Genomic DNA, 19,663 nt, shown 5'->3' with positions numbered 1-19,663 from the left:
TTAATCTTAATGATAAAGCCCCGAGGACAGAAATATAAGTAGAAACCCTCTTGTTATTTATCAAAGAGGGGAAAAATGCCAAGGCAAATAATTGATCCTCAAACGCTTGCTTGGTGGAAACCTTGCTATAGAATTCACATATTGAAAAGGTTTTCTTAGAGACAGTGGCTCTGACTACTGAAGTCAGCTGAAGTACTATTAGAGACCGGAGGCAATCAATAATTGTTATTTTAGATAGTAAGTTTGTATTAATTTGTTTTTGGTTACAGCTAGGTCTGGTGGCTTGGCTTCTGTGTAAACTGACACATGTCTTCCACTGCAAGATGAGCTTATGATTAATACAGGTTGTCAGCAGGGAGGCCCTTGAAAGAGGATGTCTGACCTGTGTAGGGTGTCTACTGATCAATGCCTGTGATGCCAGCAACTCATTCACACACCCGCCCCATCTCTGAAACAATATTGCAACTGCTTTTAAAATATTTCCATTCATTTGAACAAACACTAATGCAAATACAGAAAAATAAAGATACACTGAACTCTGAAAATGAACAAGGTAAACAAAGTAAACATTCATGCCTGAAGCATGCAGAAAGGAAGAAGACTGATGACTGAGTTTGCAGGTATGAATGTTGTAAAGCAGGAAGGAGGCTCTGCCCATACTGTAAGGGAAGAACTCATGGTGACTTTTTGAAAAAATATCATGCAGTGCCTTTTTTCACGCTTAGTTTAATATGATGCCATGGGCTCGCCACCGATATTTTGTTCTATATACATGGTTTTAGGCCTGTGAACTTTTTTATCCTTTACAATGGCCAATACACATATATTTAGCCTTCAATCCTATGCCTGCTAACGTTGGAATAAGGCCCAAGATTTACTTTTGAATAAACATGCACAGAGCCAAGTTGTTACTTACTAGAGGGGAAAAAAGGAGAACTCAAAAAACAGAACCAAGTAAGCTAGTATGACAAAGAATAATCTGCTACTTGGCTTTTTTGGCCAAAGTGCAAGCAGTGGTTTACAGCATGGAATAACGCTTGATTAATTTTTTGCCTTGGGTTGTTTTCACACTCAGTAGCCTAAACTCAAAACCTCTTATTAATTATAACTTGCAGTAAAGATATCCATCACAATTTTTATACAGATCTCACAATAAGCCATTCTGCTTCCTCTTCTAGAATCCCAGCTAGTAATGCTTCCTGACACTTCCTGAAATATACACACTTTGATAAACTTATATCTAGACACTTTAAACATGCTGAACAACTTTTTGGACACTCTTCTGTATTATACATACCAGACTCTCTTGTGGGTTAAATTACTTCACAAGGTAAGGATCTGTCTTTACAGCTGCTCCAAGAACTCATTTCCAAGACCTTAATTTGACCTAACTTAGTTTTGTGAATAAAAAAATAGGTTTTGCTTTTCCTATTGCAGGACAGGGGTACTGGAAGAAGAGACGTTTTACCTTACACAAGTTCAGTTGGTTGTTCTTTTTAATTTATTTTTTCTGTAAAAGCAGCATTTGATCTCTTTGGACACTTTACAAATGATTGGTCCCTGACCAACAAAGATTAGCTGATTGTTTTCCATGCCACGAATCACAGTTGCAAGAACTAGGAAGATCCAGCCATAAGGCTGCAAAAAGGACTCCAACTTGTTCTCCAAAGAATCAGGTTACATTTTAAAATATAATAAACCTCTTGCTGCTATGGCTGTGGAATGAAGCCCTTTAAACCAAGAAATCAGTGTAGCCAATAAAGAGGACCATCTGTCTGCATATGCAGGGAGTCTGACAATAGCTTTGAGGTGTCAATTGCCCCGCTCATTTCAACAGCCCTAATCCAGATGACTATGATATTTTAAATGTCAGCACTGTTAACTGACATTTCTGTTTATTAGAGCATGTAAGAAAGGAAAATAACCACCCCAGTATGAGATCTCTTCCAATAGGTTCCAAAGTGGATGAAGCACTAGAAGGGATGAGAGTGTCAGGGGGCACAGAAAGCAATAATACTCAAAGGTAGCACCTTTAAATATTAGATATTAAGGGTGTGTGGGGAAATAATTATTTCATCATCCTGTAAAGAAAGGCCTGACCAAGGCTGTATTTTCACAGTTTGGGAGATATACATAAAGGCCAACATAAAGAGAGAAACAAGTAAGAGAGTGACCTGGTTCACACAGCATGACAATCCACTGTAGTCATGGCTGGTTGTTGTATTGTCTGAACCCAGACCTCTTACCAATGGGTGGCTGGTTTTTTTTTTTTTTTTTTTGCAACAAGCTGCCTGGCATCCTATGGTTTGTTTGACCCATGATAGCTTGTTGTCTATTGCAAACCCAGGGGAAGAATTTCAGTGCCAGCTGTAAGGACCTGCAACTTAGCTCTTGGTATGACTGGCAACCCCCCCCCCCCCGGTTCTTCACAACCTGGCTTGTTGTGCCACTGACTGCCCCCCACCTAGTGCTGAACTGGTGTTGTTAAGTGACCAGTGATGGTTTGCTACCCTTTAAAAAAGTTGGTCCCAGAAAATCACCCAACTTTAACCATCCTTTTTTGTTTATCTCTTGCAAGTGTACTCTTGCAGCTTTCCAATTTCTACAGTCTGGTCTGGATCATTTTCCTCCTCTGTTTCAGCTCTCAAAGAGAGCAGCAAAGTGGATTAGGTAATAGATTGAGAAGGCAGGACAGTATATAGACTAAATTGTGCAGTTGCCAAGGACCAGTAGCCTAGCTGTAAATAAAACAGCACTAGCAGAGGGGGAAAATCAGTAAAAGTAAATGCACCAAAAAGGGGTAGAGACAATTGTTGACCGCTCTCTGTCAATTGAGTACAAATTAGAGTATCTACAATCTTGTCATGTCAATTTCTATGTTATCTACTCCCCTTTTCCATTTGACAGCTAAAGGAGTCAAAGAAATTGACCAAGACATACTATGCAGAGCCATTTGATAGCACTTCTGAAAAGACCAGCAAAATAAGTAACCAAACAAACAATCACAAACACAGTCACAATTTGCAGTGGATGATTTTTTTAAAATGACCCCAGTTACACTTTTTAAGGCTTCCCAACAATGGGAGCAATTGAAAAAAGGCACTATTCTGATAGTTGCCAAATATTTGGTATCTGTATCTTATAATCTCTGGTATTTGATTTCAGCATATTATATATAAGTTTTAGATGTGATTTCAGTATTTCAAATTTGATAGACAGTGTCTGATAATGTTTATAAACTGGCATGCAATGGAATTTAGTATTCATGTTTCACAGTTGTTATACAATGGCGGCTGACAGCATTGGATAGCTGGCATGCAGTGTTATTTAGAATATCACATTATTCAACAGCTTTGGCTTCTGAGTTTTGATTTATGAGACTTGCCAATTGATATCAGGAGCTGCCAATAATTCTAAAGCACTTGAATTTTGAAACAAGACAGAAAACACAAGCTGGAATTCCAAAGGCAAGCACAGGGACGACGAATAGTCTTGTGTTACCTTAAAGACTAACAACTTGATTTCAGCACAAAATGTAGTGGATTACAGCCCACTTCATCACATGCCTGGAGTACTACTGAGAATTTTAGGTTTCTATAGGGATATGGAACCCCATGGGAAGAACCAACTTACTGTATAATTGAGCACTTGAAATTCTCTAAGACAAAGCCCTCCCCCCTTCATTGATGGCTCATGCACTTTCGGAGAAGTACATCTGAGGAGTTGCAATGTTGCCGGACACGGAGTATTAAGACTTACACTACAGATAACAAAGCACAAGAAAGGTTAGGATATTTTTTTTAAATAAAACACCAGTTCACACATACTTGCATGGAGTATATCTGTCCATCTTATTTGTCAACCAATACCAAAATGTTACGATAATTGCACAACAGATAGAAAGCAGATAATTTGTATGCAAATAGTTCAAGATGTCCAGATTACTGAGGAACTCTTAAAACAGGATGTTTGTATGACTGCTGTTGACAACTGTGACATAATGCCCATGATGTCCTTTACAGAGTGAAGTTGCAGAAGATGTACCCGTCCTTTTAAGAAAAAAGAAGCTCGCAGAAAGTATGCAAACGAGAATATCATTTGGGCAAAATTACAGGTGAGGCTAAGCACGTAGTAGGACAATATATATTTCTTTCCTCAGTGTTAAAGTATCAGCTGCAGGGTGTGGGGAGCCTGCAGTGCACGGGAGTGTGGTTTCAACTCGTCCTTTACATCACAGTCCCAGTTAAGACCCACTTCCCAACTACCATCTGGCACAAGAAGGAAATTACTATGGACAGCAGCTTCCCTCTCATCTCATGCAGAAGCAAGGGGGGCTTTTCCCCTGGACAGAAGCTCAGAGGGAGTCTGAATCCGCTCTTTAAAGTTTGACCAACCAAGCATGCATTACTAAATTACTTATTTAATTGAAGAACAGAGGCTGGGGGGAGGTTACTCTTACACACCTTGAACAACCTGGAATTGGCGGGGGGAGGGTGCTTTGGCCAGGAATCCAGACAGACTAAAGGAGCATGAAGGTTCCCCTTACCCAATGATGGGAAGAATGGACACTGCATGCATGGATACAACCAATGCAAGTGTGTGCGGACATTTTGAAATGACATTCCTCATTTGCTGTTGTGCTTTGGTATCCCTACTGGTAAACCTTATAAGATGTTATGTACCAGGCAGCATTACAACTCCTAAGGCTTTACTTCTCTGCAGGCCTGTGAACAATCAGAGAAAGAGAAAAAGCCCTCCTGGAAAGCCAAATTATAGAAGCACACATGACCTGAAAGGATACATGACCTGTTTCCTTTCTGATTGCATTTTGTTTAGAAAATTGGAGCTATCGTAATACATCATGAAATATTTCTTTGTAATTTGTTTTGCTTTTATATCCTTGACAAAAATCACAACATCCTGCTCATTTGCAGAATTATGCATGTTTACTGTGGGGGGGGGGTACCTACCTACCTACCTACCTACCTACCATATTTAACACTGGCCACTGTGCTCTGTGTGCATGCAAAGGTGAACATAAGACCTTGTGTGAAAGCTACCTCTGATTTGAAATCATTGTATGTATGTATGTATGTATGTATGTATGTATGTATGTATTTATTTAGGGAACTTCTATGCCGCCCCATTCGCCGAAGCCTTGGGGCGGCTCACAATCATCCCTACATGCTGAGAAGACAGTTCTAGGAGAAGAATGACTGTTTCCCATACTGCCTAAACCCCGACGATGCAAGAGAAGGCAAGATCTGAGAGGCACGATCCAGGCAGCAAGATGCTAAGAATGTCAGAAATGGAAATGTGTGTGGCTGGAATAGGAATGGATCCATTAGAACTACTTAATCTCTGTAAAGCGAGCTCATGCTGTTTCTACTTGATGCTATCACCCAAGGTAACTAACTACAGAGAAGAATTAAAGCCTCGTGACCAAAATAACAACTTGTACGCTTTGTCTGTGTTGAGTCATGTACATAGCAACAGCTCTACAATGGGAAAACATTGATGCTTTTTATACTGGTAATCATCTGTAACACAAGCAATTAAGTACAGTACTAATGGACTATGGCCAAGAGCCTGGTACTAATATTAAAAACTGACAGTGATGAATAGGTTTGGAAGCAAAATGGGGCTGACAAAGACATTTTTATGAAGTGCTTGGTCTGATTTGATTTAAACCAATCAGAGAGGCAGGTTCAGACCAGTCAGCCTACAGCGACAATAATGCATTCATGGGCATTATACGATTCCTGCTACGCTTTAAATAAAAACATCCATTGATTTGACTCAGAGCAACCTGCGCTTACATTATTGCACTCATTAATAAGGCAAAAGAAAGCCTAGAAGGCATATCCAAAATAACACTTAGTGAACCCACCAGCAACATAGCCTTGTTTTAAAAATGAAAATGTTTACTGGAAGTGATCCATATGCAATTAAAAATGACAATGTCAATAATGCATTCAAAACATGTTCAGTCTTTCATTTTTGGAGGGGGAATATAATACAGCCTAAGCAATAAAACATTTTTGAAATGTGTAATTTGAAGGCTTTAGAATCATGTAAAAGAGGAGAGAAGGGGATGGCCATCGAGGTCAGTTTTCTCCACCTGGTGCCCTCCAATGGCCATGCTTGTTGGGTGATGATCGGTGTTGTCCCCTGCTTCTGGGGAGCACCAGGTTGGGAACGGCTGGTCTAGCCCAACAGAGCAGTTTATTTCTAGCAGCAGTTTTGCAGCATCTCAGGCAGGTGCTTCCAAGCCCTGATACTCAAGTTCCATTTGTTAAAAGATGGCATTAATCCGAAGCTTGAGGCACAGTGCAGCATTTTTGAGATAGCATTATTCCTTTGTAGGCCAAAGAATTAGCAATAGATGTTTCAAAATCTCAAAAAATTATGCGGATTGTAAATCCACTGCAGATGCTGTTTTTACATATCAGTGAGTTTTGGGTGGGGCATCTACCTATTTTGCTTATCCAAATTAAAGTTTAAATTAAGGTTGAAAATAAGTTAGGGAGCTCTCCAAACTGATTAAATATGATCATCGCCTTTCTTTCCTAAAGCGTATAGAGAGCATTTGAAAAGTTTTAACCAGCACAGCTAGGCAAGTTTTCCTGAAAACACCCTTGAAGTGTGGGGCATATCAGAGTCACTGGAAAGATATGCCAATTCTTTCCAGACTGATGTTTAAATTTTAAATAAAGACCAGCCTAGGAAGCGAGTCTTCCATTGCAGAAAATGTAGCATACGCTACAGCTTGTTTTGCTACCATTTTAGGAAAATTTGGTTGAATAATTAACTGTCCCTAAGAGTAAGCTGAAACACAAAGACATCCAAAAGCTGGACAAACATCAGTTGTAAAGTGACACCCCAATCAAAAAGCTGATGGAACCTAATTCAGAAAAGCTGGAATAGGAGTGACCTATCATTCTTTTCCTGGCCCAGGTCAGTGTCATGTGTGTTCATATGTAAGTTCCTTCTGTCTTGCTTCTGCACTAATTTGCAGCTTTTAAAAAAATCTGCACAAAAATTTCCATTTCAATATATACTCACAAAATACAGATTTCTGAATCACTTTTCCCTCAGAAAATTGTACTAAGTGTAAACATATTTTACTCTTCTTGTAGCTTTTTTCTGAAGCATATCACACAATTCTAAAAGCAAGAACCCTGAAGAATTCCTGCATTCAGAGGAACACGTTGGTCTGGCAGGCAAGGCTCAGATCTTGTTGAAATGTGGACCAGAATAACCCCATGAGCAACCCTAACCTAGTTCACTGCAGAAGAACCCACTTCCTTACCCCAAAGCCAGTTCTCAAGGAACTCCGAAGTGAGTCAAAATAGCAGAAGCTTCTACCAGCCTAGACTGACTCTCCAAAGTAGGCGAGGGATATTCCAAGGGGCTGCCAAACATCCTCAGTCCTACAGCAGCACTTTCAGCACAATGAGGGAAAACTTGTGCCCCATTAAGTGCCTGATCATTAATGGATCAAAGCACACTTTCTCTCTCTTCCTTCTCCATCCACCAGTGGATCAACAGAGAAGATCAAACAACACGTAAAATGTGCTTCCAAAAACCCGCATGTTTGCCTGACCATTTGCCCCAGAAAAAGCAGCCATACTGCACTCCAGCCTGCATCAAGACCACAGCATGTCAGGATGAAGCCTCTGATGGTAAGAAGGGCTGCTATAAGGCCCTGATGACACTCCCTTCATGGCTGCTTTTTTGGGCGAGTGAGCAGTGAAGCATGGTGTTTAACTATGTGCTAACCTTCGTAGAGGAATGCGGAATTAGGCTGGGGTAGAGGAACTGGATTCCCCCCATCCCCAGACATACCTGGTCCTTTGTGGGCTGGATGACATGGGTGAATGATGGCTTCCCTGGCCAGGAAACCTCAAGCACACCAAAGAGAAGCCCCCAGTCAAGCACCAAAGCACTAAGCTAGTGGAATCCTTGTTGTTATGTTTGGTCAGTGACTGGGGATAACACTGGGGATCCTAGAGTGAAGTTCCAGGAAGGAGGCTCCTAACTTGAATACCCTTGGGTGGATGCGGTGGCCTGGTGAGCCCAACTGGAGTAAGACCAGGCACTTCCCAGCTGTGCCTAGCATGTATTTTGACCCTGAAGAGAGCTTTCACTACAGAGCACCTCTCTGTGCCCATCCTCTGTTCCGACACCAACACTGTCTCTCCTATACAGGCAGGTTGCCGAATATTTTCTTTTCTCCAGACCCCCATTTTTGCGGGGAGATGAACCCAAAGCAGTGAAAACAAACTCCCACTGAAAACAATATATTAAATGATATATTGAATATATTAAATGATATAAAACAATATATTAAATGATATAAAACAATATATTAAATTCTGTTAACCTCTCCCATCGACTAGGATCCAAGAACCTGTTTTCACTGACTTGTCATCTTGAAAGGGAGCCACCAAAAACTATTCTTACCTTCATTTGTATAGCTCCATCTCAGGTCCTATTTTTAATCATGTTAGAACATGAGAGAAACATGGCATATCCATCCATCCATCCATCCAGCTTACAAATCTGCTTACCACTTTAGAATTTAACAATTGTCCCATGTACAATATGGCACCTTGCTTCTATCAGTCTGCCTGATAGCCAACACTTTAGAAAAGGGATGCATGTCCAAACCCCCCCACCCCCAAAACCCATGTAAACCTGAATGATGGTGATAAACAAACACTTTCTTGGCCCCTACAGGCAACTAGTTAGTGATCTGGAGCATGAGATCATATTGCTCATTTCAGGGCTTGAAAGCACACATATTTTATTAATGGCCATATTTTCTCAAAATTCTTTTAAGGAAGCATTGTGACCATATCATGTTATCAGATGCATGGTGGATACCCAAGCTTTGGAAACTATTATTAACTCAGGCTACAAAATCAATGCTTATAAAACAGCAAGTATGTTGCACTTTAGAAAGATAAATGGTTGACAGCTGCAGGAAGAAAGAAGAGAACATTAAAGGAATACGGAAGAAAGGTTTTTCTTTTTACCCTATGACTTATAATGGGAGCATCCCACTAACTTGAAGATAGCTATACATAGCTTCATTTGGATATACCTACAGAATGATTTTCAAAAGAGAATGAGGGTGCAATCCTAGGCATGTTTAGGCAGGAAAAGGGCCTACAATTCCCAGCATGCCACTGGAAATTGTAGGCCTTTTTCTGTCTAAACATGTCTAAGATGGTACCTTAAATAGCCAAAACAGTTATTATCATATCTTTCTCAGTTCTTTACATCTCCTGCTTATTCATTACAGCTTCTCTAGTAGAGAAATTTTAGTAACAATGAAGGTATAAAGAAAGAAATCAAAATACCTACTTTGTCTGCTTCCATATTGGACACACACATGATTAAATTACAGCACAGCATAGCACTAAACTGCTGAAGGAATATTTATTTTGCCTAGGTAAGTAGAGGATTTCTCACTTCTCCCCCTCCCTGACCCTCCAAATTAATTTTTCTCCTTTATTAAGCAAGCATTTCATATTTGTTATCTTACCTTTCATAATGTCTACGAGTACAGGTGGCTGCACTTGTGCTTCCTGGGTTACCACCTAATTCATCATAAATATGTTTCCATTGTCGACGGGCTGTTATCTGTAAAAGTGGCAATGGAAAATTTCATCTTGCATCTTTACAGATTGTGTGTATGCAGTGTCTGAGTTCACATCAACAACCATATATGCGAGATATTTAGAACAGCATGTAATATACACTGCTAAAGCCCTTGCAGAATAGATTGAATGTGTATCTATGACTCCTTTTAAAGCAAAAGATGACATTTTATAGATTTGTTTCACATAAATCTGTTTGGTTGTTGTTGGTTTTTATTTTTTATACAATTGGGTTTTACTGCTGTCTCATTATCAACCCATTTTACTATTTTCTATGTGCAATATCTTAAAGGAACTTCAATCAATTGAGGGCCATTAACCATCGAAATGTATGCAGACAAATCCCTTGATAAATTATGAAAATGAATCTCAAACTAAGCACAAATAATGATTACATAGTTATTTTAACAGAGTTAGTGAAAATGAATCCGTTGCAGAGCCTTAATCCATCACAGACTCCACTAAATCCACACAGAAACACAGTAGTCTGTGTAATTCTATATGTTACAAGCTGTTTATTTTCATCCGTCCGTGTCAGTAAAATATATAGAACAAACGGTAATGAAATCTAAACACTCTCCAAGGTTAATATCTGAGCTATGTCCTATATTTGACTAAATGGAAGAAAATAAACATCTTATGAAGTATTATGTTGCAAGTTATGGGTGTTGGGAGGTGGGGAGAGGAATTTTGTACAGAAAATAGGACCCAAATAATAATAGATGGAAGTGATGACCTGGCAATATCGTTGTTTTGAATGCCACTACATCATTTTCCATAGCCTACACTCTTTTAAAACAGGAAGAAAACCAGAAGTTGGAGAAACAAAGCGTGATACCAGCTGACTCTTTAGTGCACATAGTTCATAAAAGGAGGGGAATGTTGATGGAAATTACAGAGAAGGGATTTTTAAAATGGTGCATGATTTTTATAATTTTTGTGGAGTGCTGTGGATCTTAATATATTCAGTCCTACAGGCTTCTTTACAGTTACCCACAGTGCTGCTGATGGCATTCACGAAAGAGCCGAAGGCAGCAATGGAAAGAAAACAAATATCAAAACTTGCAATCTAGGGGCCTGTAATTTTAATCTAAAAAAGAGGAGATGAGTAGAGCAGTTAAATATTATAGGTTAAATGGCGCCTTTCCTGCTCTGCATCATGATAAAATGCTTCCTTTGCAGAAACCAGGCTTCAAAAGAAAAGACATGTTATTTGGTAATGTTATAATTTCAGAGAAACATCCTTGAAGCTTATCTTGTTTTGTTCTCATTAGACATAACCACCATCTACTTCTAGCTGTAGATTAAATCTAAATGCCTATTTGTTCATCTATAGCATGAAATACTTCAAACTTTGTTAAAACTGTCTTACATGTGGGCAGATTAAATATTCAGTTACAATATTCAGCTTTCTCCAAAGCTTTGGGGTTTTTTCCCCTTCACCTTGAAGGAACAACAGCTTTATTGTAGATGTTACATGTACACACCTTGATCCAATGATACTCCTCTGTGTATTCCAGGGGTGTTTTGCACATAGATTACTTGTCCCTCACGTAAAAACTTGAACGCATGGAGCACAACTGCAAGTTCACTGTTCCCACACAATTTGGTGGGTGGTGTGTGGGCAAACCTCGTTTCATTTCTTCATAGGCCACACACTACACACACAGCAATGGGCACAATGGCATAAGAGGGCAAATTAATCAGCTTCTCTTCTTAGTCTAGCTAACTTAATGCAGAGACTGCCATCTTGTCAGAAGAAGCCCAAGATGGAGCCCACTATATTGTGTTCGTGAAGCTATTTGTGTTTGTCATGACTTCGTAAGTTTGATGGGAGAAAGGAGATATATGGAAAACCAGGCTCCTCGTCTGTGGGGACAACTGCGCCTCATGTGAAATAGGGAGGAGGAAGGGGATGTTGCCGCCCTCATATACGCATATGCAGAAGACTACTTGGGAATATGATGTTTATGGGCCTCAGAAAGGCATTTCAGCTTCTAAGGACATGGGGGCAGTTCCGTGGAAAATAGGCCACCAACGGTTGGGACAGCAACAGCCACTCTTTGGTGTTATGTTCTGTCCCCAAACAGCCAGAGATTGTGCCCTCCCAGATTACCAGTAGAATAAAAGCCAGGTGCATGAAGACTGTGGCTCTTTCTCATTCACATTAAGCATCCTTGTGGGAATGTTCCTTTTGTGCCAGGAGGCTGTGTGTGTGTGTGTGTGTGTGTGTGTGTGTGTGTGTGTGTGTGTGAGAGAGAGAGAGAGAGAGAGAGAGAGAGAGAGAGAGAGAGAGAGAGAGAACGAGAACGAACACACTTTAAGGAGTGACATACTTTTGGCTTCCTTCACAACATGACAATCAACTAACCTAACATTCATTTTACCTATCTGGTGTCTTGCACTTGCTTCCATGTGCATATGAAGCAGGCCTTTTCATTCATGTTAAGGAGGCGGCAAGGGAGTCTGGGATTTGGGCAGTGTTCTCCCTTTTGTGATACTTGGTTTTGCAGGTGAATAATCTTTGTCCTGTTCTGGTTAAGTGAGCTACAGTTTGACTGGTTGCTAGAAGGTGATGTATTTTGCTTAACCTGCAACCAAGTGTAAAATAGTGCCTTTATGCACATATTTTGCACTTCTTCTCCATGAATGTGTTCTAACGACTAGCCCACACGATCCTTGCATATATGGACAAGATACTCAGGATAATTCTTTTATTCTTAGTAACCTCGTTTTTGAACCAACTAAAGGCATAATCCTATGCATCTTTAGACAGAAAAAGCTCCTGTTAACTCCCAGCATTCCCAAGCCATGGCACTAGGGGATGCTAAGAGTTGCAGGACATTTTCTTTAAGTCTCCAAAATATCTACAGTGTGCAGGGAATGCCATCCAGAAAGTCAACCTGGAAGAACATTGTGTTCTTGATCCCCAGAGTTAAAATAGTTCTTGAAATGGTTACAGGAGAGCATTCATTCAAGCCTACTATAGCTCAGACAAAAAAAAAAAAAAAAAGGAAAAAAAGCCAATAATAACTCATCTTGGATTTTGTGCCCAAGTACTGTTAGTTTTGAAGATCAAGGTAAAAATGTGCTGCTTGATTGTGCTTGCTGTGCTCTTTCAATTAAAATTGAATAACCCTAAGATGAACACTTTAACAGAAAAGATGTTCTTCTCTCCATCTGTTAATGTTAATTTTTAAGGTGTGGAAATGTTTAATAAAACAGCTATTTTCTGATCCAAATTCAATTTGATTTTGGCAGTTACGCCTGCTCAAAAATCAATAGGCAGCATTACTTATTTACTATAGTGATTGTGCTAAATTATGCTGACGTGGTACTGAAAAACCCAGTTCCTGGAAGACTTGACACCATGTCTTATTTAAATTTTTTAAAATAAAGTTTAAAACCTGATGCCACTATTTCCCTAAAAGATGTGAACAATGCACTTGCTTCTGTATGTTCAGAAATCATGGTCACCAGCCTATTTAGAGCATGGCCATTCATAGTCACATTAATATTGTCCAAGTCTTCAAGGAACTTTCCTTTGGATGAGATCCATTTCAGTAAAATCCTGCCACACGTACAATTTTCTCAGTGAAGAATGGGCTACTTTGACATGGGGGAAGGCATAGCTTGATCACTAATATCTCACAGCCTCTTAGCTATGGTATGTTCCAGCCCAGACCTGAGAAACACATCTCACTAAGTCAAATGCAGTCCACCCGTCTTGTATAGGAGCTCACTGGGCACTCAATGAATCCACAGCTTTCTTTGATTGTACAACTGTGCGATGTCTGAAGCACCCAGCAGGCTCCAGTTCCAATACTTGATGAACTATGTCTGGTCTGAAGGGCCCCAAGTTGTGCTAAATTGTTCCATACAGATCTTATTATATCATTGGAAAATGTACTATTTTTCTGACTGTTTACATTTTCAGGGAACTTATTGCTGGATAAAGACAACAAGAAGAAAATGCTTTCCTCATTCTGTAAATGGCATTTTAAAAAACAGTCCCGAGTCCCCAAATCCTGGGCATATGAAGCCCATATTCTGCTTCCCCAAATTTCACAACGATGTATGTAGCCATGGCTAGAGAGCCACCATCATCTTTTCCTGCAGTGTACTGCTGCTACTATGACAATATCTATCATCATCATCAATGAAGAATCTCACCAGGATCTGGGGATATAACTGAGGTACTTTTTGCAGCTGAATCAAGGGCACAATTCTACATATGTTCAGATAGGAAAAAAATGTTCAATTCCCGACATTGCTCTGCCAGTTGGCTGCAACACCTGAGAGCTGTTGGGAGCTTTTTTTCTGTCTAACCATGCACCCAATGTAAGTGCAACAAGCCTCGCAACACAGTGGCATTTAGGGACCTCGTTTTAGGAGACCACAGAGCAGGAACAGCCATCCTTTTGGGCATGTGGAATATCTGACAATTTGGGAAAGTGTTGCGAGCACTGCCACACAACAGCTGCCATGGGAGGCACGGCAAAGGACAAGAAACATGTTGAAAAGCCCATGTAGAAGGCAGAGGAGTTCTAACATTCTAACAGTCTCCTCTGAAGTCACAGTTTTCAGCACCAGCAGAAATGTATTTCACAGAAACGCCCATTGCCAGTAAGAAAAATGGGATTTGTGTGTATGTGGTGAAAAAGACAGAGCTTCTTGGTGGGCACCAAGGAAGGTGCGTGGAGGCGTACAGCTCCCCATGGGTGCCATGTTGCCTGCACCTATGAAAGAAAGCATTTGGGAGATGTGCTGTTTGCTCTTGGCTAGCTAGCAAGTACTGTGCAAAAGTGTCAAGTAAAGCATCCATTACAAGAAGATTCCTCCTAATCAAGTCCTGTCTCTGTGCCTCTGCTAGTGGGCACTGCATGCACTATTTGATGTTTTAGCATCTCAGTAGCTCACCTCTGATGTTGGCAGTGGTGACTGGCTTACTGTCATCATTCTCTCCACTGAAGAAAAGAATTACAATAAAACAGAATGGCTTCAAACCTACTAAAAATCAGCCTCCTTGGAAGAATAACCCTGCTTGGTTTGAAACAGGTCAGGGCTTCTGTGTTAAAATGTACATTGAGCTTATGCCTTTGGATGATACTTTTTAACATTTGCATTTTCTCAAATGGATTAAAATAACTTTCATTTTTTCTAATTAAAATTAAAACAGAAAAATACTGCAGTATATTTGAGCTATCCTACCATGAAAGAGAGACTCCACTCTTTCAGTTTTTAAGTATAAATATGTATCAATGGTTTCAAATGCCAGGTGAAACAAATTAAAGCAGCATTTGTGAAGTAGATATTAAGATAGCATACACTGGAGGTTCCATATTCCTCTTTATGGGACAACATGTTGTTCTGTTTTGGGTTTATCTTTCCTATTTTGTTCAGTGCATCCAATTTTTCACTTTAACCATTGGGATTTTAAACATATGGATAATATGCAAATGTTCTTGTACTCATAGAAGCTAAGCTTAGGGTTGCATTTGTACACATATTTATCCGCCTCTTTCACTTGAAAGTGCCTGGCCCATAGGAAAATGCATTCAGTATTAGAACATACAGACTAGATTGCCCAGCTTTTTCCTTATTTCAGTTATATTCACTCCCTGGTCCTAAAAACAAGACCAAACAAGAGCAGATATAGTGTGGTGGCTAAAAGGGCCAATGGCAAGTCAGGAAGAACTGATTTCAAACCTCAACTCACTCTTCCACTCACGGGTTCGGACACATGGTAACCCGCAATCAAGGCTGGATATGGGTTGAGTGTTGCTGCACTGTGAATTCTAACAAAGCATCGTTCGTTAAATATGAACAACCCTTAGTTCACAACCCAGAAAAAAACCATGAATTCTATGTCAGTCTAACTTAACTAAAAATGTTGAAAAGTAAAATTTTATTTTTACACAAGGGAGAAACTTGCATTGTACATTCTGAACTCTGAACATGTTTGAGGTGTATGTACATTTGTTCTCCTCCTACTAAGGGCATGTTTGGATTGCAGCTTTGTACAAGGATGCTGCAGTAACCTAACAACACTAAGGGAGGTGTCATAGCAGAACCACATATTGACAGGCACAGGGTTTGGGCAAACAGTCCACCTCTGCTTTGGTTGTTTTGGCCCCCAGCTTGCCAACTAAATCACAGAAAGAATAGCCTCAAAGTGTACTAGGTGGATATCAGAACTGTGGATGCCAGAATTAGTGACTGGGCATGCCTGACACTCAAAAAAATCTCAGCATGGCAGCCCTCTAATAGTTATCTCGCATCTGTGCTGATAAGGGCTTCCTGTCCACACGCATACCAGCAGAGCAGAGCGGAAGCAAAGAGACTTCTCTTGCAGTAAAACTGCTGGTCCCCAGAACCATTTCCAAAGCCCTGCAGGCTGGGGCTTGGGAAGGTGGCACGGACAGGAACCAGCGCCTCTGGCTGCCTGCATGCCTCTTTGTTGTGACAGCCAATGGGAACAGGGTGTTTCCTGTCCTATTTCCACCCTTCCCCATTGGGGAGAAGTGGGAATGGGGTTGGAGTTGCCCAGGAGGAAACAAGACCAAGGGAACGGTTCCTTGGCCGCATGTCTCCTCCAAATGGGGCCTAGCTGCTTCCCATGGGCTTCTGCTGATGCTGGAGGGACAGCAGGCTTCTCTCCTGCTCCCCCTCACACGTCAGCAAGAGCTGTGGGGGGGGGGGGGTGAGAAGGCAGCTGTGCATTGCTCACAGTCATCTACTGGAGCCCTTCAACCAGAATAGCAGCAATGCTTCTTTGCTGCTCTGGTTGAGGGACTCTCTTAAGTTTTGCCTTTAACATGGCTTAACATGCCTTCTGGGTTTGGATGACATGTTAAGCCATGGTGGGCTATTTAATCTTATAACAAGCCATGAGTAACTGAAGTGGTTTATAAGCCACCCTAGGGAACAGTGCTGGGTTTAGACAACACATTAATCCACTGTTGCTGAAAAGGCCATTATCCTGCCCTGTTGAAGAACTCCAGAGGCATGCGAATGACTGCTTTACAAACAGACTAGATGACTCTTTAACTGATCCGGAAAAGCAGTACTTATGTTTAGACTGCACCTCAAAGCTCCATACAAGCTAATCATATGAGCTTCAGGTATAACTCTGTACCCAGCTGAAGGAAAAACATCTGTTATGTTAAAAAGTAGACACGAGTCAACAGCACAGCACTAAGACCACCAAATAGGGTGGTGCATTGAAAAATCCCAAATTTGAAAATGAGCTTTGGGGCAATCAGAAGATCTTTGGAAATAGTGTCCTTTGATTTAAAGGATGAATGATGCCCAGAAGCCTTGTTTTGAATCGGACATAAAGAAAAATACCTCCAGCATTACTTTGAGCTCATTGATTTACTGTTAACTCAGAGGAAAATAAGCTATTTATTTTAGGTCATCGGAGAAAAGGTTTTTCTGCACTGAGTTCCAGCCTGTTGATAGTTCAGAGACTAAAGATAGTTATTTTACCTTTCTCTCAGGCCAGTAATACATCCAGACTTTTCTTTAAGTTAAGTGATGGCCATTGCTTTATTGGTGACAGACAGCTTGTGATGGGCTTACCAATTCCCCACCTGGCCACCACTGCTTGCCTGCCTTGAAGCACTAAATGGACCAGTGCCTTTTCAGGGATATCTGACCCTAGTAGTTTCAAACATTCATTACAATTATAAAACCCAAAAGGGTAATACAAAATGTTAACAGAAGTATAACTACATTTTGGGGGGTAACATGCACCATGCACACTGTTCTGAATTTTGCAGTTCAGAACAACTTTCTCATGCACTGAAGGCTGCAGTAAAACAATATGAATAATTTGGACCCTTAAGCACAAATAAGCAGCAAGGGAGTTCTAAATAAAGGGCAGACTTAACACAGTTTGCTCCACTCAAATCAGCATTAAGTGCTCACATGGGACTGGGTTCAAATTGTGTGCGTATTGGTGAAAATCCACCACCAGGATCTGCCTCAGATGCAAGCCACTGGGATTACAACCCAGAAAATCTGCACAATACTTGGAACAGGGAGGAAGGGGTTGCGCATGCACTGAGGCTTCTGAGGCATCCTCTCAAAGCAAAAGCCACGTCTGCCTACAGACGGATGGGAAATTCATTCCATTGAGTAGGTGTTCCAGATTTACCCAATTTACACCTCTCATGCCTGTAAATGAGCCAAGACAGTGTTGCAGACTGAAATATGCATTTTTACAAGCTTTTGAATGAAGCTCATCTTGGGGAAAATGCTATGCAAAAAAGGTGCCTATTAGAAAATGTGTGCACAACATATATTTATTTGGGGGAAAAGTGCACCAAATGCAGACTTTAGGAAATCCAAGAAATCTTGAGCTTGGGTAGAAATGGGAGAGTATAAATGTGACCTTAAAATCCATCCATTCTGGTGAAAAGGAGACTGACAAATCTGTCAAGGCTTAGTGCTGTCTCAGTAAAAAGCTACTCCTGAATGTAGGGGCACCTTCAGAGTGACATCCGACATGGAACTTAAAATGTAAGGGGACATACAGGCACGGAGCTACTGTTCAACCTGTGTCTACCCATTCTAGTTCAAGCAGCCAGCATTGTCTAACTCATTCTTTCTCCCATCCTTCCTCCTCAGACGGGTATGCTTTTTTATGCATCTGCTGTAGCTGCACTGTTTGCAGGAAAACATGATAGCGAGGCTCTCCACACATACCCTTAAGCTCAGTTGGGTCAACGTGATGGACGCTTAAATCAGAACTGCAGACTCCTGCCCATGGTGAAATCTCAATGTGTAAGTTTTACTCTACTGGAGAAAAATATTTCAAAGATGGTCCTCTTTTGAGGAAATATTATATTTTACATGTATGATAATGATGACAACTTAGATACCTTCAGGGATGAGGGTTTATAAAAAATAGTTTGTATCCATTTTAATAGAAAAAATGATGAAATGGTTAGAAACCTTTAAGGGCTAAATGTTATTTCTCTTTGCCACTGCCTCACAATTTTCTTTGTTGCTGTGTTTTCATGTGAATCACAACCCTATCTGAATAGGAGGTGTTAAACAATGTAAGATCGGGAGTTAAAATGGTGGCCATTAACCTGATGCCTTCAACTTAATAGATTTGTCTACTTTCATTTTCTAATACATCCTTCGCTAAGCACACCGGAAAGGCATCTCAAAAGCCATCAAATCTATACATTCCTTCATATAAATGCCATCTTGGGATGCCAATTCCACAGTTTTACTACCTAGTTAGCAACAGTGGTAGAAAACTGGAGTTTGAACCTACAAAAACAGTTGCTTAGTAAGTAAGGACATATGTTCAATCCAAGTTACTTGTGCTATTGCTATGGATACAGCTAGAGTGTAGATGGCTGTTTTATTTTTAAGTTGTAATTATGTATATGTTCTAAGAATGGCTTATGTATTTATTTAGTTTTAGTCAAGGCTGTTTGTAGCTTAGTGAAAACTAATGCTACCACCACGGCTGTAAAGCAGAGGTGATGATGCAGTGTACTGTTTTCTATTTTATATGAAATTCTCATATGCAATATATTCAAGAACTGAAAAGAAATACATATACAGCCGAACCTTGACTTTCACAGGTTTAACTTTCATGAATTTGATTATTTGAGAGTTTGCCATCAATAATTAAATGGGATTTTATATATGTGTGTGTGTGTATAGTTTTGTGGCCTACTTTGGAAAACTGTAATCGTCATAGAAAGAAACAACAGGGGAGAGAAGGAGGCCTCCAAAGCATGCCATCTTGCCCCGCCCATGCAAAGAGGGAATGCTCTCTGGCATTTCCTTGGTGCAAAGAGGTGGCACTGGTGAGTGAAAGCGAGGGCAGGGAATGAGAACATAAGAATGTAATAAATAAAGAGCAGTCTTGCAGGAGAGAGGGAGAAGCAATCCAGTATTCGTACGGTCAACAGTATTAAGAGTTAACATTTGGGATGGGGGAAGAGAGGATTTCTTTATATTTTTCT

The 19,663-nt window shown here is 40.4% G+C and overlaps 1 protein-coding gene across 3 annotated transcripts in view; it reads right to left on the bottom strand.

Moving 5' to 3' along the window:
* The window catches only part of ARID5B (AT-rich interaction domain 5B), a 235,607-nt gene that overhangs the window by 23,885 nt on the left and 192,059 nt on the right, over positions 1-19,663 (bottom strand). For all 3 annotated transcript variants that reach the window (XM_044420400.1, XM_044420399.1, XM_044420402.1), the window contains one exon: positions 9,554-9,651. In XM_044420400.1, the coding sequence (XP_044276335.1) occupies positions 9,554-9,651 (98 nt within the window). The remainder of the gene's footprint in view (positions 1-9,553; positions 9,652-19,663) is intronic.

This window comes from Varanus komodoensis, unplaced genomic scaffold, assembly GCF_004798865.1.
Source record: "Varanus komodoensis strain SLA01 unplaced genomic scaffold, ASM479886v1 scaffold11, whole genome shotgun sequence".
NCBI lineage: Eukaryota > Metazoa > Chordata > Lepidosauria > Squamata > Varanidae > Varanus > Varanus komodoensis.
This window is presented reverse-complemented; position numbering and strand designations above follow the sequence as displayed.